The sequence below is a fragment of the Zeus faber genome (assembly GCF_960531495.2).
Source record: "Zeus faber genome assembly, chromosome: 14".
NCBI lineage: Eukaryota > Metazoa > Chordata > Actinopteri > Zeiformes > Zeidae > Zeus > Zeus faber.
Genome location: NC_137200.1, coordinates 23708191 through 23735543, shown reverse-complemented (window position 1 = coordinate 23735543; position 27353 = coordinate 23708191). Strand labels below are relative to the sequence as shown.

At 45.4% G+C, this 27353-nt stretch overlaps 2 protein-coding genes across 2 annotated transcripts; one reads left to right on the top strand and one right to left on the bottom strand.

The window, feature by feature from the left end:
* Nucleotides 1–273: 273 nt before the first annotated feature.
* mrpl22 (mitochondrial ribosomal protein L22) lies at nucleotides 274–5055 on the bottom strand. Its single transcript, XM_080014251.1, has 7 exons — nucleotides 4972–5055; nucleotides 4832–4874; nucleotides 2991–3108; nucleotides 2690–2755; nucleotides 1806–1883; nucleotides 676–745; nucleotides 274–526 (listed from the first exon to the last, which is right to left on the bottom strand). The coding sequence occupies exons 1-7, from the start codon at nucleotides 4994–4996 to the stop codon at nucleotides 318–320; spliced, it is 609 nt and encodes a 202-aa protein (XP_079870377.1). The 5' UTR covers nucleotides 4997–5055; the 3' UTR covers nucleotides 274–317.
* Nucleotides 5056–5157: 102 nt separating this feature from the next.
* On the top strand, nucleotides 5158–27034 carry gemin5 (gem (nuclear organelle) associated protein 5). Its single transcript, XM_080013539.1, has 29 exons — nucleotides 5158–5422; nucleotides 5797–5951; nucleotides 6182–6363; nucleotides 6744–6871; nucleotides 9691–9795; nucleotides 9889–10021; nucleotides 10256–10421; nucleotides 10694–10906; nucleotides 11554–11639; nucleotides 12192–12274; nucleotides 13487–13614; nucleotides 13978–14051; nucleotides 15332–15507; nucleotides 15749–15888; nucleotides 17135–17306; nucleotides 17626–17760; nucleotides 17806–17874; nucleotides 18062–18118; nucleotides 18738–18869; nucleotides 19447–19542; nucleotides 19677–19814; nucleotides 20388–20535; nucleotides 21295–21414; nucleotides 21692–21902; nucleotides 22774–23019; nucleotides 23693–23855; nucleotides 25014–25989; nucleotides 26562–26649; nucleotides 26732–27034. The coding sequence occupies exons 1-29, from the start codon at nucleotides 5281–5283 to the stop codon at nucleotides 26897–26899; spliced, it is 4830 nt and encodes a 1609-aa protein (XP_079869665.1). The 5' UTR covers nucleotides 5158–5280; the 3' UTR covers nucleotides 26900–27034.
* Nucleotides 27035–27353: the final 319 nt, after the last annotated feature.

Sequence of the window (27353 nt, the reverse complement as noted above, 5' to 3'; positions counted from 1 at the left end):
GTAGTTCCACGGGTGTGTAGTGGCATAGTGGATGTAGTTTAGTAGTGTTGGAATGGTGGTGTAGCAGTAGAAGAAGTGTAGTTTGAACCCACAACAGCAGATGGTGTAGTGTAACACCCCAGCGACGTGAGGATTCTGAAAGCCGTGCAGTCTGGGGGCACCTTAAGGAGCATTTCATCACATCCCACACTTTTGCTACTTGAATTTGACAAATAAAATAATTATTAAAATATATATATATAAAAAATAAAGAAAACATTTCACATTTTTAATTTAAACAGCCATTTTATTTACAAATCCCATACAGCACAGACTCTCTACAGACTGTGGATGATGGTCCGGCTCCTGAGGCCCTGGACGTAGTCGTGGGCCTGGTCCAGGCTGTTCGGGGCTTGGACAGCAGGGGGCGCTCCCTCCACCAGCTTGACAAAGTAGTGGCAGTAAACCCGGTCCATGATGCCAAACATCCCCCTGCCGTGGTATCGGATCCTCTTCAAATACTGACCCTTCCCTGAGAAAGACTCGGCTGGGGGAGGAGAGGAGTAGCGGGGAGACAGGAGGGCATCAATATGTGACATCCATGAATGAGACTATGTTGGTCCTTCACACCCTAGTGGAAGACACCAGTTATTGAAACACCATAATACTACTACTACTACTAAGACTACTACTCACCCACGTAAAGGTTTGATTTGTACTCCACACTGTGATTCTTCACCGCCATCTCCTGTGCTTCTAGGAGCACCTACAGGAACAGGAACAGGAAGTGCTTTAGTACAGTGAGCAGGAAGTAGTTGCGCGCCCCCTTAAAAAGGGGAATTCCACTGCACGGCAACATTAGGCTGGTTAGCTGTAGCGGCCTCCCTCAGGCTGCAGTCCATGGCAGAACAGGAAGTCTGAGCATGCTCACCAGACCGTCTCCGAGCTCGTCGAGTGTCCCCTAACTCCTAATCCACCTCGTCGGCTGCCACCTGGCTCCTAGATTGTCTCCCAGACTTGTCTCCTAGCTCCTAGACCGTTTCTCTTAGCTAGGGATGGCAAAATTAACTTTCTGAAGCGTAACGGTTTTACCGACACTATGTTTGAAAATGGGTTCAGTATTCTGAGCTTCATTTGAGAGAATGAAGATCGGCATTTACTGGTGACATGAATGTAGTGCAACAAACCTGACGACTACAGAGTACATGTATATATATATATATATATATGAACACACGCACGGAAGATTTTGCCCTCCTACACAGTAGACCCAGGTTTGATTTCCCTTGTGTCAACAACTCACACTTGTTCATTGACTTGTGTTTTTCAATATGTTTCAAACTTGATAAAATCTTGAGTGTGAATTTTTTTTTTTGGACAGTAAATGCAAGGAACGGGGCAGAGGCAATTTCAGGACGTGTTCTGAAATGTATTATGCTATTATAGCCCGCCACAGTTTCAAAACCTGGCAAAACCGATACACGGCAAATCAAAGCAGTCATGTGATTCACTGAAGGGAACGAAGCAATAGTTGCCTCAAACGTCCTCATTCACGTGGTCACATCCGTAGCAAAGCAAGCTCTAAAGCAGCACCTCGGTCGAAATGACCTGTGAGTTTGTGACGCGCATCGGGGCTTCGGTGTTAAAGGTAACATCTCCACTCCTAACTCCTTATCCTGTCTCCTACTTTATCGGCTGTCTCCTAGCTCCTAGAGTGTCCTCCAGCTCCCCAGTTGCCGCTGAGCTCCGAGACTGCCTCCTAGCTGCTGCACTGTCTCCTAGCTCCTAGACTGCATCCTGGGATGAGGGAGGAAACGTCTCCTCACCTCCTTGATGATCTTGGCTCCCTTCTTATCGTTGAACTCCAGCTGAGCGAGGGCCTGGTCGATGCTCATCCCCCTTATCTGGAACAAGGATGGAGGGATGGAGGTGGATTAGAGGACTCTGCAATCATATCCGCACCCAAGCCCTGATGATATTTTCAGGGATGAGACCAACAGCTTTTTGTGTAATTCTTAAGATAATTTCTCAAAGCAAGTGTCGACAGCAGCATTTGTCAACCACTGTGCTGCAGTGCACTGTGCACATCTTTCAAATCCCACTTTAAATATACAGTATAAAGAAATGGAAATTGGCTTTTGTGTTGCAATATCAAAATTGCATGGCTGCACTAATTCATCAGTTCCACCAGAAAAGCAGCAAGTTTCACTCTTGAATTAAACGACTAAAGTAGAAATGAAAGGTTCAAATCTTTTTTTGAGACTCGTTTCTTTGAGAGTCACTCAGTATAAAGAATCGTATGGGTTTTTTTTTCGACTTTTGGTTCGTTTTATACAAGTGAGTGAGGGCGGACTTCCTGAACGGTGAACGAGAGAGTTTATTGTTTTCAGATGGTGAAAAGAAGATTCACTCGTTTACCAAAGTGATTTCCGAGTAATTTAAAATACTTGCGCGAATTGTCCAAAAGCCTTGCATAACTATTAGTAGGCAATAATAACAATAATAATAATAATTAGTATTATTATTATTAGTATTATTATTATTTGCACAGTCCTACATGTTTCTGATGTTTCTAGTAGTTAACAGGGTAGCGGTGTCGCCATGGGATTATTTCATTGTAAAAAGTGTCGTGGAATAAAAAGGTTGGACATACCGATCGAAATAATCAAAATAATGAGGTGAGCAGCGCAGATATAAAACTGGATCTTACCAATTTAGCCAAATACCACATCTTGTCTTTACTGTACTTTATCTGTCTCCTGCAGTGGTGCACTTCCTGGATAGAAAGGGAGGGTTGAAAACTGATACAGATACAAAACAGAAGAATAGATCTCTACGTATCCATCCATTCATCCATCTCTGCAGATGTGATTATAGTCATGGAACCCACAGTATTTACTCTGAGCCATATACTGTATATTATTTACATTATATAGCCACAGAATTTACTACGAGCTACAATACTTTCATCATTTCCCATCGTGCCTTTGGTTTCCCGGATGTCCACTCACCGCTGGCCGGCGGGGCTCCTCAGGGAGCTGAGGAGGGTGAAGCGTCAGGTTCTTCCTCTCCCAGTTCTTGGCAGATTCCAGCGAACAGCCAGAGTGGAAGCACGACAGCGACTGAGGTCTGAAAGATAGAGAGACGGAAAGATCTTCACTGTGGTCTGAGATTCCTCTTAAAACTTCAATTGAGAATGGACATTTGTCAGCCAAATGCATTCCCTTACAGTTAAGACAGAAGGCAAGCAACACTTCATTCATATGCCATGACTTCTACTCTGGAAAATGATGGAGGTAAGTTAAGGTAAGTTTCATTTAGGAGGATCTAAATGAATATTTAAAACAACACAGACAATTAATTCTATTATATAATTATAGAACTCAGAAAGGCGATTGTGGCGCCGCCCCTTGTGGCCGCCTGGGCGAGCACCTTGTGCCACACATTTTACTATTTTTAGAGCGTAAATGACATTTCACTGCATATATGTATGACCGTATGTATATGTATGTGACAAATTATCCCTTGAACTTGAACCTTTCATTGAGCATGAAATACGATGTTCTGCACATGGAAGAAAATAAAACTGAAAAAGCATATATACATGTGTACTTAGATGCATAAAATACACATCAATATATGCACAAAATTCAAAAGGAGACAGCCTTACAGAAAACTGTAAAGAATCAATTGCAAATGGGAACATTTGCAAGCCAATTTTGAAATACTGATGGCGCAGATGCAGTTTGCTCAGGCAGATGGGAATGAAACGCTTGTCTCTTTCTGGAGATTTGGTTCTACACGAGTGACTCTGTAAAAACATTTTTTCAATTTGTCCGACTGTGCGTTTGATTCAGTCAGTGTAACGACAGTGGGGGCCGGTTCAAGTCTGAGTCGTGAATGGAATTCATATTTTGACAGAATGGTTGAATTCGGTCAAAAATATTTTTTGCCAAAATGTGAAGCGTAAATGACTTCGGCCTTTTCCCCACATTCATTTAATCCCCCAGGCCGAGTCTCAGCTGAGCCTGTGCGACCCTGTTGCAGTTACGAAGCCGCGAACAAACGACTATTTTGTCGGAGTGACTCCGGACTAATTTTAAACATTTCTTCACTATGGATGAATCGTTTGCGAGCCTTGCATCGCTAATCACCACAGGCAGGGTATTCCAGCCGCTGTTAGCATAGGAACTACAAGCAGCTCCTGCACAGTTTGATCTTTCTGCCGAGACAGATTTGGTTGGCGCACGGCTAAAACACACGGAGGAGACGTTACTGATCAGCAAGGCCATGCAGAAGTACCCAGAAGCGTGTATAGATATGAGAAGAAGAAGAAAGAAGAAACAGTCTTTATTTATCACACAACACACCACAACACATGCTTGCACACACACACACATGCACATGCTTTTTGATGGTGGCCGGTGAAATGGATTCTCTGCTTTTGACCCATCCTGGCTTGTCCTTCCTCCGGGGGCACAGCCAGGAGCAGTGGGCAGCATACGTAGACGCGCCCGGGGACCAGGTGATAAATGTCCATCGCTGGTCAGACAATGATGGGTGCATGTTTTTGGTGGGGGTCCTTACTGACGTGAGGTGGAGGAAACCCCATGTGAGCACGGGGAGAACATGCAAACTCCACACAGAAAGGCTCCTGTTTGGGAGATAACCCGCCGGAGCACGGTGCCAACAGCGCCCCAGGCGGGAATCGAACCCGTGTGATATGATATATATCTTGTTTCGCTCAACACTGGGCTAAACGGGCGGTTCTCGCCCGACTTGACGTTTCTCTGGGTGAGCTGCGGCAGGAGGTCGTTTTGTCCCCCAGCTGCAGCTCGGTGTAAACGCTTACCTCGAGTGTAAAAACCCGGTGAGACCTCGAAGCGATGCAAGCCCTGAAACCAAGAGCACACGTAGAAACAAGTTATTTCTATTCAACATTAAATGAATAGAATGTCGCGGTTATTCTGCAAAATATCATAGACGTCCCACCGCGTCCTGCTGCGAGAGTCGCCATTTTGCAGGTTTTGCGACGTAAAACGTCTCGGTGTACGGCAGTGCTTGACCTAGTACCCATTGGCCTTTTCGCTAGTGGCGACAGTAAAGTTTGGTCTGTGTCGGCTTCCGTAATACCGTAAACCCGGCGAGTTATGACAATTTACGACAGATGGTTGACAACAGTGCGGTCGCTGTGCCTACGAACGAGCATGGGTGGATGAGCTGAGGCAGGCGACAGCTTGGTTGAAATTCGTTGGACTTCATCTTGGTGTTTTTAGTACTTGTACCGTCTGTCCAGGCAACATGCACGAACGCGCGCTCCCGGCGTCACCCAACTGGTACTGCTGCCGGGCCAGCGACGTAAATGATGCGGGGATCCTGGGCTTCGGAGCCCGGAATACGGTCTGTTTGGTGGAGGTCCGGACCGAGGCCTGCCGGGTGCTGGGTGAGTCTGAGACCTGGAGGGTGTTGGTGTCCAGGGTGGGGGTGAGACCTGGAGGGTGTTGGGTGAGACCTGCCGGGTGCTGGGTGAGACCTTGTGGGTGAGGATGAGTCCTGCAGGGTGTTGGGTGAGACCTGCTGTGTATTGGTGAGACCTTCTGGGTGAGGGTGAGACCTGCAGGGTGTTGGGTGAGACCTGCTGTGTATTGGTGAGACCTTCTGGGTGAGGGTGAGACCTGCAGGGTGTTGGATGAGGGTGTGGTGCAATTAATCGACCAATATCGCACGATTAATCTTAATTCATTATTTGAATGCTTTTTTTAGCCCTATTTGTATTGAAATTATTTCTCTCTCTCTCTCTCTCTCTCTCTCTCTCAGGGAGTCTCGTCGGCCACAGTGAGCGTGTTTCTGGATTCTCCTTCTGCCAGCATCCAGGACAGAGTCACCTCTGTGTCAGCTCCTCTGACGATGGAACCGTCAAGTTCTGGGATTCCAGCGAGAAGGTCGTCCTTAAGGAGCACGCGTCCCACCAGGTGAAGGCTGCTGCCGCTGCTCCTCCCGCTGCCTCCTCTGTCCAACCCTGGCAGAAACACCCAAAAGCTGTGAATGATAGGGGGATTTTTCTGACGTCTTGCTTCCCTTTCTGGACATTCACCGCTTGATGCTGCTGTGACGCCTGGGTTTCTCCCCGGGGATTAAAAAAAAGTTGTATCTGATGTTATGATGTATAATATTAACATCACTGCCGTCTGTGTGGCTGCAGGGCATCATCGTGGCCGTCCACTGGTCGCCGGCAGACAGGAACCTGGTGGTGTCAGGTGACAACCAGGGCCTGGTGCTCTGCCACTGGTTCCACACCGGGGACAGCGCCCGCTTCTGCCCCGGGGTCAAGAACCTCCTCTCACTGTCCTGTTCCCCCCACACCTGGAGCCACGTCGCTCTGGGGTATGGACCTGTTTTCTCTTATAATTAGTGTTCCAGTTCGCAGGGCTGGAAACCTATTGTTTTGTTCTGATTTTTATTATTATTTTTCTCCTTGGCATTATTCCGGCCAAAAGTGTCTGGCAAACGGCAAGCGCCGAACCCACAGACATGAATGAGGTCTCGTTGGATTCGGGGCATTTCAGACATTTTTGTGGTCCAAGTTTGATCCACATTGGCCTATGATTGGAGCAGGAATTTGTGACAAAACGTTGATTCCATTTTTATTGTTATTACTTTGTTCTTATTTTTTCCTATATAATATAATATAATATTATATGTAATTATAATTTTTTTTTGTGCAAGCTGCTGTGACACTGTCTGTCTCTCCATCTCCCTCTCAGGTACAAACAGGGGTTGATCCTGGTGATCGATGTCAGCAGGAAGGGGGAGGTCGTCCATCGGCTCCGGGGCCACGACGACGAGATCCACTCCCTGTCCTGGAGTCCCACTGTCAGGGAGGAGGAGCCAGGTGGGGAGCCTGTCTGTCTCTCAATCTGTCTCTCTGTCCCGCTGTGTTACCTGTTGCTCTGATTCAAAAGATTTATTTGTCACATACATATTGTACTGTACAGCATGTAGTGAAATGTTTTGGAAAGACTTGAGAGACTGTGAGACTGCTGGGCATAGTACAAATTAAATAGTATATAAAAAAAATAGGAATGAGATAGAAAAAAAAAATCTAAACAGCATTAAAACAATTATATATATATGTGTGTGTGTGTGTGTGTGTGTGTGTGTGTATAAATTATTGTGCAGTGTCTGAGAACTGAAAAATATCAAGGAATGTATAAAAAAAGGGGAAAAAAAACAAGTGTTACCACAATGAAGTGGAACCCACTAGTATTCTACGCAGATCAGCCACAACATTAAAACCACGGGTGAAGTGAATAACATTGATCATCTTGTTCCAATGGCACCTGTCAACGGGTGGGATATATTAGGCTTGACATTTCTTGAAGTTGATGTGTTGCTGGCGGAGGCAACTTGAAGTTAATGTTTGACTGGCGCAGGCAGTGTGATGCTCTGGGCAATGTTCTGCTGGGAAACCTTGGGTCCTTGCATTCATAAGGATGTTCCTTTGACACAAACCACCTTCTTAACATTGTTGCAGTCCAAGTACACCCCTTCATGGCAACGGTATTTCCTAATGGCAGCTGCCTCTTTCAGCAAGATAATGCGCCCTGCCACACTGCCGAAATTGTTCAGGAATTGTTTGAGGAGCAAGACAAACAGTTCAAGGTATTAATTTAGCCTCCAAATTCCCGAGATCTCAATCCGATGGAGCATCTGTGGGATGTGCTGGAACAACAAGCCAGATCCATTGGGACCCCACCTCACAACTTACAGGACTTAAGGGATCTGCTGCTAATGTCTTGGTGCCAGATACCACAGGACACCTTCAGAGGTCTGGTGCAGTCCATGCCTCTATGGGTAAAAGCTGTTTTGGCAGCACAAGGGGGACCCGCACAATATTCGGCAGTTGGTTTAAATGTTGGGGCTGATCAGTGTTTGTTATGACAGAGTTCAGTGTCCTTATGACCTTGGGGAAGAAGCACTTTCTGAGTCTCTCTGTTCTGGTCTTGTGGCTGTGGAGGCGTCTGCTTAACTGCAGCCACTGGAACAGTCCATGGATGGGATGGTGGTGGGGATCCTTAATTATCCTCTTAGCCCTGGTTCTGCATCACCTGGTGTCTAAGTCCTGTAGGGGGGTGAGTGTCATCCCGGTGGTACGCTCAGCCAAACATGCCCCTCTCTGCAGGGCTTTGCGGTCCTGAGAGGAACAGAAGCTAGGCTGCTGGCCTTGCACCACAGTGTCACGTCCCCCACCTCTCCCTGGTAGGCCTTCTCACCGTGGTTGGAGATCAGGCCCACCACAACTGTGTCGTCAGCAAACCTTATGCTAGAGCTACGCTTGGCCACACAGTCGTGTGTACAGAGAGTACAGCAGAGGACTCAGGACACAGCCTTGGCGGGGCTCCTGGGTTGAGGGTGAGGGGGGGTCTGGCAGCTCCCACTCACCACGTGCGGTCTGCCAGTCAGAAATTTGAGGATTCAGTTGAAGGAGGTGAACTGTCCAAGTTCCCTGAGCTTGGTGACCAGTCTGGGGGGGTTGAAAGTTGACTTATAGTCAATGAAAAGCATTCTCACATAGTTGCCTCGCCCTCGCTGTCAAGGTGGGATACCCTGGTGTGCAGCACATGGGAGATAGCGTCATCCGTCGATCGACTAATGGGCCCAGGGTGCTTGGGAGAAAGAATCACATGTAATCCTTAATTATGCTGCTTTCACACGTGCACTGTAAACCTGAAATTATCCAGACTCTACCCGGATGAGCTGTATGTGTGAGCGCAAATGTCCGGATCATTTGACCCGGACTTTACCCACCCAGCACCCTCGTACAAAGTCCGGGTATTGAGCCCATGTGTGAATGGAGCAGGTGATTGTCCAGATCATTCACAGCGAGGGAGTGAGCGCGTCACGTGTTGATGCTGTCTCTATCATGCCCCAGTTATTCACCTCCTTGCAGATCTTCGTGCACGGAGCGTAGCTGCTGCGTAGGCTTGGGCAGATTTATGATTAAATGGTCTATCGGCGACCGACTCCATGGATCGCGATTCACATTGATGACAAATTATTTTTTTCATCCGTCAGGGAAAAATCAGAGCATTGAAACGCTGTTAGTGCAGTTTACCGTCTTCTGAAACTGGAGCGGAGAGAGAGAGAGGGAGGGGGTGAAGGCTCTCCCCCGCTCTGCTCAGAGCTGTCAAGTAACCACCTGGGATCGCAACTCACTTCCCTGCTCTACGTTTCCATACAGAAACTTTAAAGGGGCAGGTGCTCAAGAAAAGAAAAGGCACATGGACCCCCAGCTCGGGTTCTCGGCATTTTGCCACTCTGGCCAAACGGGAGCAGCACAGCGGAGCACTGGGAGGGGACGCCCCATCGGCGGGCCTGTGATCTCATAGACAATGATTTTGATTGATTTTCTTTCCTCAGTTTCTCACTTGTATGGAAAATGGGGAAACGTAAACCTAACTCAGATAATTGAAATGAGACTCCTGTCGCTTTTTCTGTAACCCTGTCTGTTTGTCCCTCGCTCCATCTATTTTTTGCTTTGTTCGTTGCGCTGTTCCTGTCACACTGTCTGACCCTCTCTCGGTGTGTGTGTGTGTGTGTGTGTGTGTGTGTGTGTGTGTGTGTGTGTGTGTGTGTGTGTGTGTGTGTGTGTGTGTGTGTGTGTGTGTGTGTGTGTGTGTGTGTGTGTGTGTGTGTGTGTGTGTGTGGTAGAGTCTAACAGTGTGGGCGAGGCTGACGACTGGAGGCCTGGATGTTATTTAGCATCTGGAAGCAAAGACCAGACCATCAGGATCTGGAGCACAGAAACGGGAAAAGGTGAGACCCCCCCATCTATCCCTCCCTTTATTCATCTCTCCATCCATGGTTTTAATGTTGTGGCTGATCGGTGTATATTTGTATATACCTCAGCCCTCGTGACCCTGAAGCTGCCGTATCTGAAGAGGCGAGGTACGGGGGGGAACCCTGGATTGAAGGAGCGTCTGTGGCTCAGCGTCCTCTGGCCCCGGGGACCAGCAGGACACCTGCTGTCCAGCTGCTTCAGGTGGGTTCAGCTACCCTTACATTTACTGGTTTATCCCATTTTATTTTTTTAGATGATTTTCTTTTTACTTTATTTATGTTGCCGTAGCTCCACAGAGTATTTGTGTGTGTGTGTGTGTGTGTGTGTGTGTGTGTGTGTGTGTGTGTGTGTGTGTGTGTGTGTGTGTGTGTGTGTGTGTGTGTGTGTGTGTGTGTGTGTGTGTGTGTGTGTGTGTGTGTGTGTGTGTCCTTCCAGTGGGGAGCTGCTGCTGTGGGACCTGAGTTGCAGTGGGAAGCAGCAGTGGTCCATGCTGGGAGTCGGGTCTGAGGGTCAAAACCACAGCAGGACGGTGTTCAATCTGAACGCTGTGACGCTGCAGGACGGGAGTAAGCTGCTGCTCAGCACCTCCATGGACCGGGAGGTGGGTACTATTATTATGAATAATTTTCTTTTTATTATTAGTAGGAGTAGTAGTTGTAAGATCCAGGGCTTGAACCCTATTGTTATTGTTTGGATTTTTATTATTTCGCTCCTTGGCTTTTTTTGGGGATAAAAGTGTCTGGAACATGACAGCCAATGCAGCTACGGAGTGTGTGTCTGCGCGTGTGTTTATTTATTTACGCACCGTTATTTAGAAGCGGTACAATTGATTTGATTAAAATGATAAAAAAAAAAAATACATTTAACCCTCAGGTGAAATGCTGGGACCAAGGCTCTCTGGCGTGCCTCTGGTCGCTGCCCACCCTGGGCGGCTCCGTGTGTGCGCTTGGCTTCTCTCCCGTGGCCTCGGGCGTCCTAGCGCTTGGCGTGGCGGACCACGCCATCCGGGTGTGGGACACCCTGTCCCTGCAGGACCCGCACCACGCCCGCACCCTGTGGCAGGGAGTCAAAGCCAGGGTCACCGCGGTACGGGGCAGGGCGTCTTTTCTTTATTTCTGTCTTTCATTCTGTCTTTCAGTCCCTCTTCCGTTCTTTCTTTTTGACTTTCTTGCTTTCTTCTGTTTTTCTTATTATTTTTCAGTCTCTCGCTTTTCTTTCTTTCTACCAATCTTTTTGTCCGTTCGTCCTTTATTTTGTTCTTTCTTTTACAATTTCTTTCTTTCTCTCTCTTCATTGTAGGTTTCTTTTCACAATTGCTCTTTTCTTAAGCAACATTTTTACTGTAACTACTTCTCAAAATTATCTTTAAAAAAGACATTTCTGATTTATATATTTGTTTTCACTAGCGACACATTAGAGCCACCTGAAACCTACTGGTTGACGTGATTTATTGACCTCTTCAGTAGCATAGTCTAGCACATCCTGGTTTACATCCAGATTTAAATATCTGTTTAATTAATTAATCTAAGGGTTACTAATCTGAGATTAAGTTGAAGTGCAACACGTCTGAAATGAGTTCAAATCTTAGATGAATATGTTTTAAACTGGGATTCACTAAGATATGATTATCTCTAATCTAAACAATACGTCAATTTAACACTTGTCGGTGCAACCCACTCAACAGTGGTGTCCCTCGTGACTGGTTTCACTTTTTTGTCTACCCTCACCCCCAGTTGGCCTGGCATCCCAGCAAAGAGGCTTCGCTGGCGTTTGGGACGGAGGATGGCAAAGTGGGGATCTACGATGCGTTCTCCAACAAGTGAGGACCTTCTTAAAAGGATTTCTAATAAATGTAATATGTGCAAAAAAAAAAAGTCTTTCGACCCCACCCAGTGTCAACCATAACAGTTGCCCAGTTTCCTTGATCCGCCAGATTTGGGCCGTTTGATAACCATCCTGTGCGGTCTGCTTGCCCAGTATAATAAAATTCTTCAGTATAATAAACAAAAAAAGAAGAAAATGGAAAAATGTGAAAATATATAATAAACCTAACAGATAACTGTATCCAATAAAAATATGGCAATACACACTAAACCTAATGATGACCAAATGTTTCTTTCTTTCTTTCATGTAACCCATAAAGGAGCAGGAAAAACAAAAAATGTATACTAATGAAGTAAAAAATATGCGGTCATATACATATAAAAATGTGGTCATATGCAATAACTAATAAAACCTAATGGCAAACCAGAAGGATTAACCTAACGATTAAAAAAATGTTAAGGTTAACTAATGTCCGAACAAACTTTATTCAGTTTATAACTTTATAGTGCTGTGTTGTGTTTTTTTTTTTTTGTTTTTTTTGTTCCAGACCTCCACAGATCTCCAGCTCGTACCACCAGAAGACGGTGTACCGCCTGGCCTGGGGGCCACCCCTCCCTCCGCTCTGTGCAGGTGAGAACATGCTCGGAAAAAAAGATGCTTGGATGCTTGGATGCTCGGATGGATTTATGGATGGATGGATGGAGAGACACTTAGACAGGTGAACTGTTTTTTTTGTCACTCTGTCACTGATGGTTCAGTTGAATTGAGAAACAAACACACGTTTATCAGTTTAGTGGGACTAGAAGGCATTGCCACCGTATTATTTCTTACTATGTCTTTATTATCAAGAATAACAATAATGAAAATACCCTTTTTTGTACAGCAAGTTTGATACACTACAATTGTGTTGTATGTAAATAGGTAAACATTAAACTAAATTTCGGCTTTGATTATTTATTTGTGCAAACGTAGTTGTACATGTTGTGTTCTCTTTTAAATGGATATTCCTATTTTCAGTGGAAATGTAAAATCTCGTCAGTGGAAATGTGAATTTTATATATATATTTTTGATGTGTTGTATATTAGTAATCCAAATTTAAAGGAATTTCCTCAATCGGTAGTTGTTAACCTTAACAAACAATCGTCGATTCATTGATAACATATAAGAAAATGACATCACCAGGGTTGCCGCCATGGCGCCTGGGGACCTACGCGCGAAGTTGGAGGCAAGACTCGCTGAGCCGGGTCACTCATACAGGAGTATTTACTACCCGTCTTGGCGCGAGTTAAACATCTCAACTTTTTGCCATCCTCCACGATGGAATGAGTCGGGCGTTATGTAACCGATCAAGTCTGGTGCAGATATTGACAATGGAGGCTCATAAAATGACTAAACATAACTAAAATTTCTAATAATAAACACAATTTAATATAATTTCTCGGGAGTCATAACCATAGCAGCAATACGCTTGTTTTGCGGTCGTACCTCTCCCTCACTCAGGGTTATTTTTTTTTTTTCCCCCTCCCCCCCGTGCCGTTCAGAAAGTGCGGTTATCCGTATCTTCTCTCTTCCACCTGAACGCAGTGTTAGTTGTTGAGGAAAAATAAACATAGTGTCCTCCTCGGCATCGACGTGCGCGCAGCCATAGTTGTTGTTTGTCATTCTTCTGGAAGCCTCCGATAACACATTGATAACGATAACACAAAAATTGTTATCCAAAAAATTACTATTAGCAATTAATTGATAGTTGATTCATTTTTAACATCCCCTCTGTTTATATCTAAGTATCAAGTAATAACGTTTTTCCTACAGCCCAAATAAGTGAATTTTCGTGTGCACAGGTGACCGGTTGCCCTACACCCTGTACAGTTGTGCAGGTGAGGGTGTGATCCTGCAGCACGACCCCTCCAACCTCTCTGCAGACGCTTTGGACATAGACGTCCTGATCCGAAAAACCAACGACATCAAAGTGAGTTCAATGCAAAATAATTTAAAAAGCATGTATAATACATAGGATTATAGCTTAAGTTTCACTCGTTCAGTCATTTTTATTCTCCTGCCATACCTCTGTCTGATTGAGAACCATTGATTTAATAACCTGTTTAATTTAAACACCAACAACATCAAGCAAATAAATAGATGTATGATTAAAATGAATAGGTATAAAATATCATCATAATTTTAAATCCAACCAGTACACCTTTTTTAATCCTCCTGCAATACCACCATGTCCCTCTGGAGGGCGGACAAGACTGGTTTAATAAGCTGCTTAATTTAAACACAAACAATTAAATTATTATAATTTAACTGAAAAAAAATGTTGTCCCAACAGCACAAAATGTCTCCACACACTGACCTCTGCTGGAAGCCGGATGGGAAGGTGCTTGCCATTGGCAACGATGACGGGTAAGTTGCCAGCCCATAATAGAATGATGGAGATCCTTTTTATGGCGTTGCAAAGGAACTGGATTGTGGATATGATAACACACCCTTCTATCATATAATATTTGTTGTTGGTTTTATTTACTTATCTAATTTTTTTTTAATTGGCGATCGAGCCCGTTTTTCGGGCTAAAAGTCTCTGAACCACGACCACAGCACGCACAGACATGGTCGAGGTCTCATTACAACCGAGACGTTTCAGACGCATTGTCGTTCGAGTTTTATCAATATCAATCTACATTTGGAGCAGAAATTTGTGAAAAACTCATAATTTCATTCGTTTCAAGAGTGCGCTGCTTTGTGACATCATTATCCAAATTTATTTAAGTCCAATCTCCGTCTTTCGGAAGTGATTCCCCTCCAGCCTCTTGCCAGTACGACATCTAGACGGACCGCTTGAGCCGGGGCTGCGTTTAAAGGAAACTCGGAAAACTGTAACTCATGCTGCGTTTTACAAAACCCCGGAAACTAATTGTTCAAAGAAGACGTTTTTGCACCGCAGGAAGTTCTAAGAACCATTGGGCGAACCGACCTTGTCTTTTGTGTCCGCAAGTCATCCAGGAACGCTCCTATTTCTGAAAACACTGTTATTCAGGGATATTTAAACTGAACACTGGAAGAGCAACGTGCAGTTATGTAGGTGCACGTTGATTGATCCAGACGCAAGTCCACACAAACTGAAGAAGTCAGAAACATATTCCGTGTTTGTGTCTTCACACATGGAGTTCACTTTGCAGCTCCAGAGCAAGGGGTCTCAATCGTGTCCGTTTTATTTTAGTCCCAAAGTTTAAAAAGTCGATGAAATGTCTGTGAGGGACATGCAGTGTTGAATCAGTGTGAATGGAAGTGTGTTGTTGGGAACTTCCACACGGAGTGATTTCCTTCCACAGAGTCACCGTGAGGCAGGACTCTGTGCACTACAGGAAGTAGACAGACACCTTCTCATTTTAAGGATAAAGTCATAACACGCAACAAGTGTATCGGCTTGTAGTAGTAATTCTGTGTGTCACCAGGACTCGGAAAACTCGCGTCGCCGCGTCATTACGTCAATCGATGCTGCGTTCAATGGAAACTCGGAAAATTGTACTTGTTTTGGTAGTAGTGCTGATGTGAAGACGAGTGACAGCACGAACTGACCCTATGTTCCATGGGAACTCGAACATTTGTAATTGGTGTTGATACAAAGTGTAAAAATGTATAAAACACTGTCGAAACTGTATGAACATGTGTACTTCCCGCCCCAGCTGGGTGGAGGTGTACGGCGCCCCGACCCTGCGGCACCTGTGCAGCATCCAGCAGCACCGTAAGACCATCAACACCCTGGGCTGGAACCCAGGCTCCGACCCCCAGCTCCACACCCTGCTGGCCTCCGGGTCCAGCGGTGCCAAGGTCTACGTGCACGACCTGCGCTCCGTCATAGGTGAGGGAAAGGGGGACGGTGATCTGTGTGGTTGGATGGAGACGCCGGTCTAAATGACATTGCTCTCCCAGATGATGGATGGATGATGGATGGATTGATAGACGGACAGATGGATGGATAGGCAGACACGTAGGTAGATAGATGAATAGATCGATAGACAGGTGGAGAATACAGATCGAACACGCAAATAGTATAAATAAATGGGAATAATATGATAATGAATAAGTCACTCTTTCCCCAGAGAGTCCTCCAGACTGCCCCCTGGTAGTGACCGAGCCGTTCCGCACGCTCAGCGGCCACACGGCCAAGGTGACGGGTCTGTCCTGGAGCCCGCACCATGCCGCCCAGCTGGTCACTGTCAGCTACGACCGCACGGCGCAGGTCAGTCCAACAAAACAGAGACAAAAAAGTAAACGTGGACGCCAGGGACTAAGCCGCTGGTTTCCGTTCTGAGTGGTTTCACAACTTTTCGAAAACTCGAGCTCTCACTGTGCCCTAGGCTGCCTCCAGACAGCTCCACCGAATAAAAGCTGAAAGCCCTTTTCAACCGACCGAGTCTCAACTTTTCAACCGACCGAGTCTCAACTTGGCCCCGACCGGCTGTGATTGGGCCACTCGGACCCACCCACCATATGGCCGGCCCGCCAATATATGCAGTATACTGGGTCACCGCCTGTCATAAGTCCTCTGACATATTATTCAACCCAAGCGTTGTCTGTGGCCCCCTTCGTGGGGCGCTGGAGATCAGAGAGGGGTCCGGGGTCCGGGGTCCCGGGTCCGAGGTTGTCAAAAGTTAAACCCTAATCGTAGCATGTTGCGTAGAAATTTAAACCTTCCCAACGGGATCATTTCAAGAAAGAGTAAAGCATAACATAACATAAAAGATTTTTTTGCTAAAACCAGAGGCGTTAAATACAGGAAGCGGCTCCTTGGACTGTACCAAGTCCTCTGTTGCAATTGGGGGGGAGGACTCCTCCAATTAACATTGTTATTCGTTCAAGTTTATTTAAAAAATCGTTTTTGGGATTTATTTATTTTCTTAAAAGACTTTTTATCTTCTAGAGCCAGATCACTGATAATTTGTGTTGGTATATTCATTGGGAATTTGGGTATATTTGTCTACCCCCCATGTGTTTTATTGGTCTCCTCGGCCACTATATAAAGGCCCAGGTTTGCCTTGTGGCAGGTGAGTTTCAGTTCAGCTCATGTTTGGTTTGGCAGAGCCATGTGTGCTTCAGTTGAGTTTACCTCTTTTGTGCGTCCCAGAATGTTCCCTTTGTCTGTTACATAATTGTGTTATGTAACACAATATGTACTTTTAATGTTGTGTACTTTTCTTTGGATATATTTTTGTATCCTTGTTTGATTATCGTTATATTTTTGTTGATGAATCAAATAATTTTTATTTTTACTTTTTTTTGGAATCTTACCTAACTGCTTGGCCCCTAAGAGTGTTCATGTTATTGTTGTTTATGTTTGTGGTGTTGTTTGTTTTATGTATGTGTGTGTTCATGTGGTTTATATTTTGTGTTTATGTTAATGCTGTTGTTTGTGTTATTGTTTGTGTTTTGTTGTTTACCCTATCGTTTGTTTATGCTATTGCGTATGCTTTGTGTTTTCTCGCCAGGTGTGGGACGTTCTGAAGGAGACGGGTCTGGCGAACTACCGTGGTCACCTGAACCGGGTGATGTGCGTGCAGTGGTCGCCGGTCGAGCCCGACCGGATCTGGACGGGCGCGGACGACTTCTCGCTGCACGAGTGGTCCGTGGCCGGGCAGGACGCCACAGCACCCCCTAAAAGTCAGCAGCAGTACTGCAACACGACGCTCCAGTTTTAAGATCTCGATCACAATCAGTTTATTCCACCAAGTACATTTTCATAGACCACAAATTTGTCGTGGTGAGGATTGGTGCGTTTCGTTTTGGACAACTAAAAAAAAAAAGTAACAATTAAAATGAAATTATATTAAAAAAAAAAAAGAATTCGATTCAAATTAATATAAATGTAATAAAAAGATACAGAAATGGCCAAAAATACAAAGCAGAAATTGGCATATATATAAAAAATACACAGAATATACAAGTGCGTTCCAGGTAGTGATTGTGATCTCTGTCGCAGGTAAAAGGACGACGGAGCTCCGGGAGAAGGCGAAGGCCAAAGCACGGCAGAAGAAGAGCGGCGGCGCTGAGGAGCTGTTGCCCACCGAGAGTCCATCTTCTGACAACGGAGACGTAGCAACTCCCCTAGAGGACGGTGGTGGTGGTGGTGGGGGTGGTGGTGGGGGTGGTGGTGGTCCGCCACGCAACGGAAGAGAAAATGGGACAGAAGTGAAGCAGGACAGGACAAGGAGCCCGCTACCAACAGCAGGTAGCGCGCTAGATTACTGCTCCTAAGCACAAATCAGATCACGGCAATTTGGTGTTTTTAATTAATCGTACATTCCTACCATTCTGGTTTGTTTCCAATCATGATCATTTTTTGTTTTGTTTTTACCAATTTTATGGTTTTACATATTTGTATTTGTAACTCATTTTATTGTGAAATTCAATTTCAGCTGTTTTTGAGGCAATGAAAAAGTCTGTGCCTTCAGCAAAGAACAGAGAAAAAACAGGTATGTGTATTATTAAATATTAGACGTATATGTGTATGTGTATATACAATATGAATGTAGGTAAGCATGTAGGTATGTTTGTATATCTACAGTATATATGTGTGTGTACATATACAGTATATGTATATTACGGGTGTCCCAATTCAGATTTGAAAAATCGATCGACATGAGCGTTGGATTTCCAACTTCAAAATCACAAGCAGGTTCGCCATTCTTCCTGTGTTTTTGTGGGTAATGTTGTTCAACACGGTCGCCATATTGAGGCGCTCAAAGTCCACCGGTAAACAAATGCAGTGTTGGCTGGGCGGTGCGATCCCCTCCGGAGTCTAGTGCCCATCGCCCGGCTCTAAACAGACTTTCATGTGATCTGGTTGGAAGCGCGCGTGTGTGTGTGTGTGTGTGTGTGTGTGTGTGTGTGTGTGTGTGTGTGTGTGTGTGTGTGCGTGTGCGTGCGTGTGTACACATAATAAAATAATCTAATATTATCTTTCTATCAAAATGTATACAATGGCATTTTCACTGCAAATAAGCCCCGATTTGTTCTCCTATGTCGTCCTTTGCACTGAGCCAGTTGCCCAGACAGTGTATATACATGTATATGGAAAAAATGCCTCCATAGCTCTGGAGCCTCAGATGCTGAAGAGGAAGAAGCCTCGCTCCATGCTTCCTCTCAGCACGGCCATGGACCACCGCTCCAGAGATGAGCTGCTGCAGGACTGCGTCATGCTGGCCCACATCACGCACGGCTCAGGTAGGAAGCTCCACCTCCTCGGGCGCCGCCTGCTGGGTGGGGCCGGTGGTACGGAGAGATATGTACGCCAAGAAGAGTTTGTTAGCTCAGAGTGCGATGGAACAAAGTGGAACATTTTCAAAAATTACTTTTAAAGGTGTGTTAAAAGGCGGATTTGTCAGGAAGGAAAAATATATTATTTTAAAAGACCAAAATCTTCCAATTTTACTTTTTGTGAATTTTGGAACATGGTCACTCACTGTCATTTATAGCTATTAATGCAATGCTGTAAAAAATAAAAAATAAAAATATATATTTTTTTTAAATAATGACTTTTTACAGCTTGACAAGTTATTAAACCCACTTTAAAAATAATGGACATTTTTCCAGGAATCGCAAATTCTCAAAATAATATATTTTCACTTTATTTTTGTTTTCGAATTAATTTCAAACACAAAAATAAACCAAAATGTATTCTTCAGTTTTGCCGAAGTTCACAGTTTTAAGTTTAATGGAGCCTTTCATATATACATTTTTTAGTTTTTTTGTATTTTTTCATGTTATGTTAAAATTAAATAATATAATGTGTGCTCTGCAGCGCCCCCTGCAGGATGCGTCCCTGGCCAGGCAGATCACGTGCACCTCGGCCTCTTCTCCGACAGACAGGCGCTCTACAAGATGTTCCAAGAGGAAGGTAACACCATCTTCATCATCACCATTATCTTCATCGTGTGTTATTTTGTGATGGGTGTTTCCTGAAAACGCGTGTGTCCAACTTCTAAGTACTATGCGTGTCTAAAAGCTGGGTACTGTTCCCCGTGTGTCCAGAGGAGAGCCACCTGGCGGCAGGGCACCCGGACTCGGTGGTGTACCTGCGGCTGTGGAGCGGCGACCTGCAGGGGGCGCTGCAGCTGGCCACGGAGCGGGGCGAGCTCAACGACCATCTGCTCTCCATCGCCCCCATGGGTAAGAGGGAGCAGCTGCACGCTGAACCACAGAGCCGGTGTTTTAAAGGAGTTTGGATGAAAACCCCGTAGTTTTATTTTTGCGCCGCTGATGCTGAAATAAACATCTCAGGTATCGATGTTCGTCTTGGAACACCGGAGAATCGATCCGTGCGATAATATTGGTGGAATGTTGGCGGTGTCAGGCGTGAAGTGGTGGCCTTAAGCGTCGCTCGTTATTGAGAAATAAGTGATCGCTGATTTCTGCTATCGACCAATAAGAATTGACTACTCCAGAGAATAGAACCATTGGGTGACAGATAATTAGAGGAAGGTTTTTTTCAGTCCTTTGATCAAAAATTGGATCAAATTGGCCGACCGGCTGATGTTTGGAACTGGGTTAGTGTTGCTAAGGGCAACTTGACACCACGGTACCTCGGAGGGCTCTGTGAATGCTTCTAAACCCTATTACCAGTTGGGCATAGTTCATAAACGACCCGTCACAATTCAGGTGTGGAAATTCAGTATGTAATGCCGCAGAATTCTTCCCGATAATATGAGCTGAGCTGAATGTCCCTGTTCGTGTGTCCCTCAGCGGGGTTCGGGGCGTGGCGCACAGCGGTGGACGCCTACGTCCAGCAGCTGTGTCTCCAGGATCAGCATCTGAAGGCGGCGTCCTACCTGCTGTCCCTGCATCAGGTGCACGACGCCGTGCACCTGCTGCAGTCCCACCGCCTCTACAGGTCTGACCACGCCCACCTGTACACACCTGTCCAGCTGTCCTAACCTTTCCACGCTGTATGTATGTGTATATAATATGTACGTGTATGTACACCAATCTGCCACAACATTAGATCCACCACTAATGTTGTGTAGCTCCCCCTCCTGCCGCCAAAACAACTGTGACCCGTGGAGGCATGGACTCCACGAGGACCTCTGAAGGTGTCCTGTTGTATCAGGCACCAAGACGTTAGCAGCAGATCCTTTAAGTCCTGGAAATTGAGAGGTGGGGCCCTCCCGTGGATCGGGCTTGTTGTTCCAGTACAACCCGCAGATGCTCCATCGAACCCTTACCCCGCCCATCCACATGATGTAGAAGAAAACGTGATTCATCACACCGGGCCTCCTTCTTCCACTGCTCCATGGTCCAGTTCTGACGCTCACCTGTCCATTGTAGGTGCTTCAGAGGTGGACAGGGGTCAGCATGGACACTCTGACCGCTCCCATACGCAGCAAGCTGTGATGCACTGTGTGTTCTGACACCTTTCTATCATAGCAGCAAGAACTTTTTCACCAATTAGTGCTACAGTAGCTCTTCTGTGGGATTGAACCAGACGGGCTAGACGTCACTCCCTACGTGCATCAATGTTATTCATCTCACCTGACAGTGGTTTAAAGTGTGTGTGTGTGTGTGTGTGTGTGTGTGTGTGTGTGTGTGTGTGTGTGTGTGTGTGTGTGTGTGTGTGTGTGTGTGTGTGTGTGTGTGTGTGTGTTCATTCCAGGGAGGCCATTGCTTTGGTGAAGTCCCGCCTCCCGGCCGACGACCCTGTCCTGAAGGAACTGTACGTGTCCTGGGCCGCTGTGCTGGAGCGGGACGGACACCTCTCTGCTGCTGCCAAGTGGTGAGCCACACTGTGTACTGGAAACAGTTACTAGTTATTCCTTACAGTTACTCATTAACGCTAAAAATATATTTAGTTTCCGTACAGATTATTCCCTTCAGAAAAATGTTCATACCGTTGTTATGTCAAATTCTGCTGCTACAGCTGGAATATGGTTCAAATTGTTGCCGTTTCTCTATTTTGTCAATTTTTAAACATGTTTTTTTGTTTTTTTTGTGTTTGTTGTGTTTTATTTGTTTTGTTTTTCTGTTTGTTTCTTTGTGTGTTTTGTTTGCAGCTATCTGGCGGCAGGCGCCGGCTTCGAGGCAGCGAAGGTGGTGTCGAAGAAGAGCGACACGGCATCGCTTCAGACGGGCGCCACCATCGCCCGCCTGACAGGAGAGAGAGCTCTAGCCCACTCCCTGTCGCTGCGCTGTGCTAAGGACCTTGCGTCCACTCTGGACTGGAGGGGAGCCATGGAGGAGCTCAGCAGCCAAGAGAGCCTGAAGGTAAGTTTCTCCAGCTTTCCTCCAGCTTTCCTCCAACTTTCCTCCAGCCTTCCTCTAGCATTCTTCTAGCCTTTCTCTAGAGTTTCTCTAGCCTTCCTCCAGTGTTCCCCTCAGAGTTTCCGTTACAACAAATTGGTGCCGGTCAACGTGTCCTAGAGGATTTCAATTTCCAAGACAAATAGGAGTGATTCCGGTCCAATTTTATCAGTTTATTGAGCTTAAAAACTATTGTAAAGCAGGCTATATAGAGAATTACATCATCAAGGCATGTAGATTTATGATATTTCTATTGAATATTCAAAATACAATAAGTCCCATCAGTAAACGGCATTTTAAAAATAAATAATTAGTAATTACAAATATTATTACTTGAAATCAAACAATTTCCGTTTGTAGACAATATGTAACAAAACAACTTCAAACTATGGATGTATGTGTCCAAACGATAGTACATCATCTTTATGCTCAGGCCGATGACAGGTTGATGCTCCTCAGAGAAGCATCAACCTGTCCACGAGGGAGAGGGCGGGGCTTAGTTCTATATCGACAAGCCTGATTGGTCAGAGGTAAAAAGCTTTCTGATCAGCTTTTTCCCGTTTCAACTTGCCGAGTGCGGACATAAGCAGATCTGTGGACATTTTTTTTTTATTGAAATGATCCACCCAGCAGTGATTCAAATTGTGCTTGGAGGGAATTATCTTCACTGGACATAATGACCGGAGAGATTTAAAGATGTCGGACTTTCCCGGTCAAAAACCGGCAAATTACCGGATAACTCAAGCACTGCGCCGCACAAAAGTTCAAGCAAGTGAACTTTCAGTCTTCCAGCCGATAGACTGAACCTCCGCTGCTCTGGTTCTTCTCTCTCCAGGTCCACAGCTTATATTTCTGCGTGGCGGAGCTGCTCACTGCGCAGCTGACGGTGGGTGAGCAGCTCTCCTCGAACCACCGCTGGGCCTCCGTCGGCCTCCAGCGCCCCCTACCGGACCAGATCCGGGACATCTGGCAGGAGGAGTTTGGCGTCTCGGAGGCTGAGCAGGGCGCGGTCGCCGAGCTCCACCGGGAGCTGAGAGCTGTGGACAACCCTCAGCCCGGTCCCAACGCTCCACCCAAGCAGGTACAGGCAGGGTTAACCAGCACCATGGACAGACCCCCACAGATCCCCAGTTCATCAGATACCACCTACTCCCTCAGAGACCCTAGACCTCCTAGTTCCGCAGAGGTGCCCTAGTTCCTCATCATCGTCAGTACATCATCCTGCTTATTTAACGACTACTTCCTAAATAACAATAAAACAATGTGACAGAATATTCATTTGAAATTATTTTATAACTGCTATGTTTCGCCAAAGAGTTTCCATTGGGAAAAATAATCACAACAACAACGCTAGATATTAACTTGTAGGTGGAGTGATACAAGGGACCTGAAAAAAAAACTAGGCAGAGAAATGGTTGCCCCTGGCAACAGCCAGATCAGCAGCCATTATTCAGAAATACAGCTGGGTGCCGCTATTTATCAATCATAGAGCGTTCCATTATAACCCTATGAGAGAGAGAGAGAGAGAGAGAGAGAGAGAGAGAGAGAGAGAGAGAGAGAGAGAGAGAGAGAGAGAGAGAGAGAGAGAGAGAGAGAGAGAGAGAGAGAGAGAGAGAGAGAGAGAGAGAGAGAGAGAGAGAGAGAGAGAGAGAGAGAGAGTCAAATATTCCCAATTGTTGTTATTATTATGACTGGGTGGTGATTGGCTCCCAAGTAATTAATTCGTAGGGAACAAATCTTTCCAACCCCACCAGGTGATGCTCTACCTCTCCGTCCCGCTCAGCCTGGCTGTGTTGAGCTGGCTGCTAGGCGACGGTGCAGAGATGCTGCGGCGGCTCTGGGAGGCGGCATCGTGGCCGTGGCAGAGCGACCGCTTCACTCTGTCCGCTCAGCTCTGCAGCGCCCTCTTCCCCCACGGTGCGTACTGCCACTGCTGACTCGCTCAACACTCTAGTTTGCAGAGAATTTATAATAATATTTAATAATTGTCACTGTTATACTTTTTTTCTATATTATAAATATGTTTATTTAAGTTATATTAAAGAGGACCTATTATGCTGCTTTTCACCAAGTTAATATATGGTGTCTGAGTTCCCCAAACTTTAAAGTTTTTTTTTCCAAAAATACCACTCCGATTATGCATTCCAGCCATTGTGACATGCGTCCAATCCACCCTGTCTGAAAACAGGCTATTTCAGTGGGAGGAGCCATCCTCCCGAGGCCCCCAGTTCTGTGAGCCAATGGGGTTTGAGTATGGCTTCCGGGTTCCGTTTGTTTCTGAGCAAATTGGAGGCGAGAAATAAGCAATCCAGTTTCTGAATCTTCATCATATTAGATCGACAAGCCCTCGTTTAAAAGTTTGATCCAACTTTCACCGCGGTGTCCGGAGCAGCAGGGGATAAGGCGGGGCTTGGGGATTTTTTTCCCAAACGTCGGAAAACAATAAATATATATGTATATATTCGTCTACGTTTTTTTTTGTTTTCTGTTTTCTGTTTTTATGTGTTTTCTGAAATAGACAGCTTACAATAAATTGACTGAGTTGTCTTATTTCACATTTTGTGTTAGTAGGCCCATCAGAGACAAATGTATGCGCACGAGCACTGAAAAAGGTTTTTTTTTTTTTTTTTTTTTTTTTTTTACAAAATAGATAGAATAAAGTTAAAATGCATTGAGCCACATCACCAACTAGAATTTGGAAGAATTTGGAAGTTCATATAACCTAACCCCTGCAGTTCAAGAGATTATTTGTCACATACATATACAGTACATAGGGTCATACATACATGCAGTAAAATGTCATGACACCAGTCAGTCATATGCATTAATACAACATTTTTTTTACTTTTTTTAGTAAATACTTTATTTTGTGATACGGAACCAGAAGGATAGAATTATTGTTATTATGCCATTAAGAATATAATTTTATTATGATATGATTTTATTATATATAAAATTGTATTGACATTTCACTGCATATATGTATGACCGTATGTATATGTATGTGACAAATAATCTCTTGAACTTGAACTTGAACTTGTATTATAATTCTCTCTCTCTCTCTCTCTCTCTCAGGGGATGTCAGTATCAGTTCAGGCAAACTCTCCACAACATTCCATCCCATGGAGGATCGTTCCCTCTGGGTTGCCCCAGAGAAGGGCGTGGCCCCGCAGGCGGGTGTGGCCCTGCAGGCCCTACTGAACTATCACCTGCTGTACGAGTGCTGGTGGCGGACCGCCGCTGAGCAGGGCTCAGCAAATCAGGGAGCAGGAGGCTCGGCAGGGGGTGGGGTCACCAGTGGGGCGTTGCCAGGTGGCGGGGTCACCAATGGGGGTTCGGTACGGGGCGGGCTCCTTAAAGGAGGCTCGGCTGAGGGAGGGGTCTCTAACGGAGGCTGCGACACGGGGGGCGAGGTCATCAATGGAGATTCAGAGAAGGGTGTGGTCACCAACGAAGACTTAGCGGGGGGTGGGGTCTCTAATGGGGTCGCGGGCACGGGAGGCGGGGTCACCAACGGGCATTCGGACCCAATGGGGCGGGCCCTCGGTTTCAACGCCTGGGCGCTGCTGTCGGAGCCCCATGCAGCACTGCAGGCTGCCCAGCAGGGGGTGAAGGAGATCCAGGAGCGGCTAGCCAGCCTGCTGCTGCAGCACAGCCAAGCCCAAGGAGGGCAGCCCACCGCTGGAGAGGAAGACGGGGGAGGCAGCCTGTCCTCCACCCAACCCCCTCCTACGGAGAAGGGAGATGGGGGAGTTTGCCTCCCCTCCACCTGCCCCACCACCACCAAGGAGGGAGATCAGGGTGGCAGCCTGTCCTCCACCCAACCCCCTCCTGCGGAGAAGGGAGATGGGGGAGACAGCCTCCCCTCCACCTGCCCCACCACCACCAAGGAGGGAGATCGGGGAGGCAGCCTGTCCTCCACCCAACCCCCTCCTGTGGAGAAGGGAGATGGGGGAGACAGCCTCCCCTCCACCTGCCCCACCACCACCAAAGAGGGAGATCTGGAAGGCAGCCTCACCCCCATGCACCACCCTACCAATTCTGCATCAGGGTAAGAGTGCATGCTGATAGAAAAATAATTGATTATTATTATTATTTTGTTTGTTTAAAATATTCATCCACGAAAATCCCCCATAATTTGATGAAAAAAGGTGATTTTATTGATTTATCTGCTTTATTTTTTATTGATCGTCTGTTTGTTTGTTTTTTTTATCAATGTCTCTCAAAAAATAGATACAATTTTGATTAGGAGATACGTAAATTTGATTAAAAAAAAAAATGAAATAAAATGGAATCATGATGTTCAGAAATTAGATGGCTACTTTTAAAATATTGGTAAAAATGTTGATATAAAAACAAATTGTAAAAACACAACAACATTAAACTGAGTTTTTAAAGGAAATGTTCCAAATTTTTAAAAAATTTAAAAAACAAATGAAAATGATCATAAATTGGACAATTTTATTTATGGATAACATTTTGATAACAAATAATTAGATTAAAATTGAATAAAAAAATGTTGATTAAAAAACGTCATAATGCTGATGGAAGTGACTGTTTTAAGGACTCACTAGTATTTATATTGATTATTATTGATTGATAATGACCGCGTTTTCCTTCCAGGTGTGAGGAGCAGGACTCTCTGCTTGGCCTCGCCTCCCAGATGAGCCGCTTCCAGGCAGAGCTGGATCTGCTGCCCGACACCGCCAAGGTCAGAGCTCCAGCACCATGGGTGTTATGGGATGCTGGGAATGCATAGTTCAGTGTTCTCAAACTCTCTCCACCTCCCTCAGACCTACGCCCACCCCGACGTGCTGGAGTGCTGCCTGGCCCTGTTGCATCTTGGGAATTGTGGCGGTCCAGCGGTTCCCCTGCCCGTCCAGCAGAGGGCGACAGAGCTGCTGAGGAAGTTTGGAAGCAGGCCGTCTGTCCAGAAAGCTTCCAAAAGATTCCTCTGCTGAGTCCAGACCTGCTGCTCCTGCTCTTCATCACCACCATCATGAACATGGAGATTTGTTATGTCAGAATTGTCTGCTATAAAACACATTTTTTCTGTGTGTATTGTAACCTGGGGAGGGTACTAACCATGAAACATACTTTCCAACTATATATTGAATAAAATGTCTTTGCAAAATAATCTACAATAAGCCTCTGAGTATTTGTATGTATTTATTTTTATTATTCCCTGACTCCGGTCAGCGGTTGGTTATTTCTGAATGACTGCTGAGCTGTCAATAAAAAAAGAAAACAATAATTAAAATAATATAAAAAAGCAAGTTATATGATTAATAATAATAATAATAATAATAATAATAATAATAATAATAATAATAAAAACCGTAGAATAATGTCTTATTTCATCATTACTAGATGATAATGTATATTATATATTAGATCATAGATGTTATTTATTAT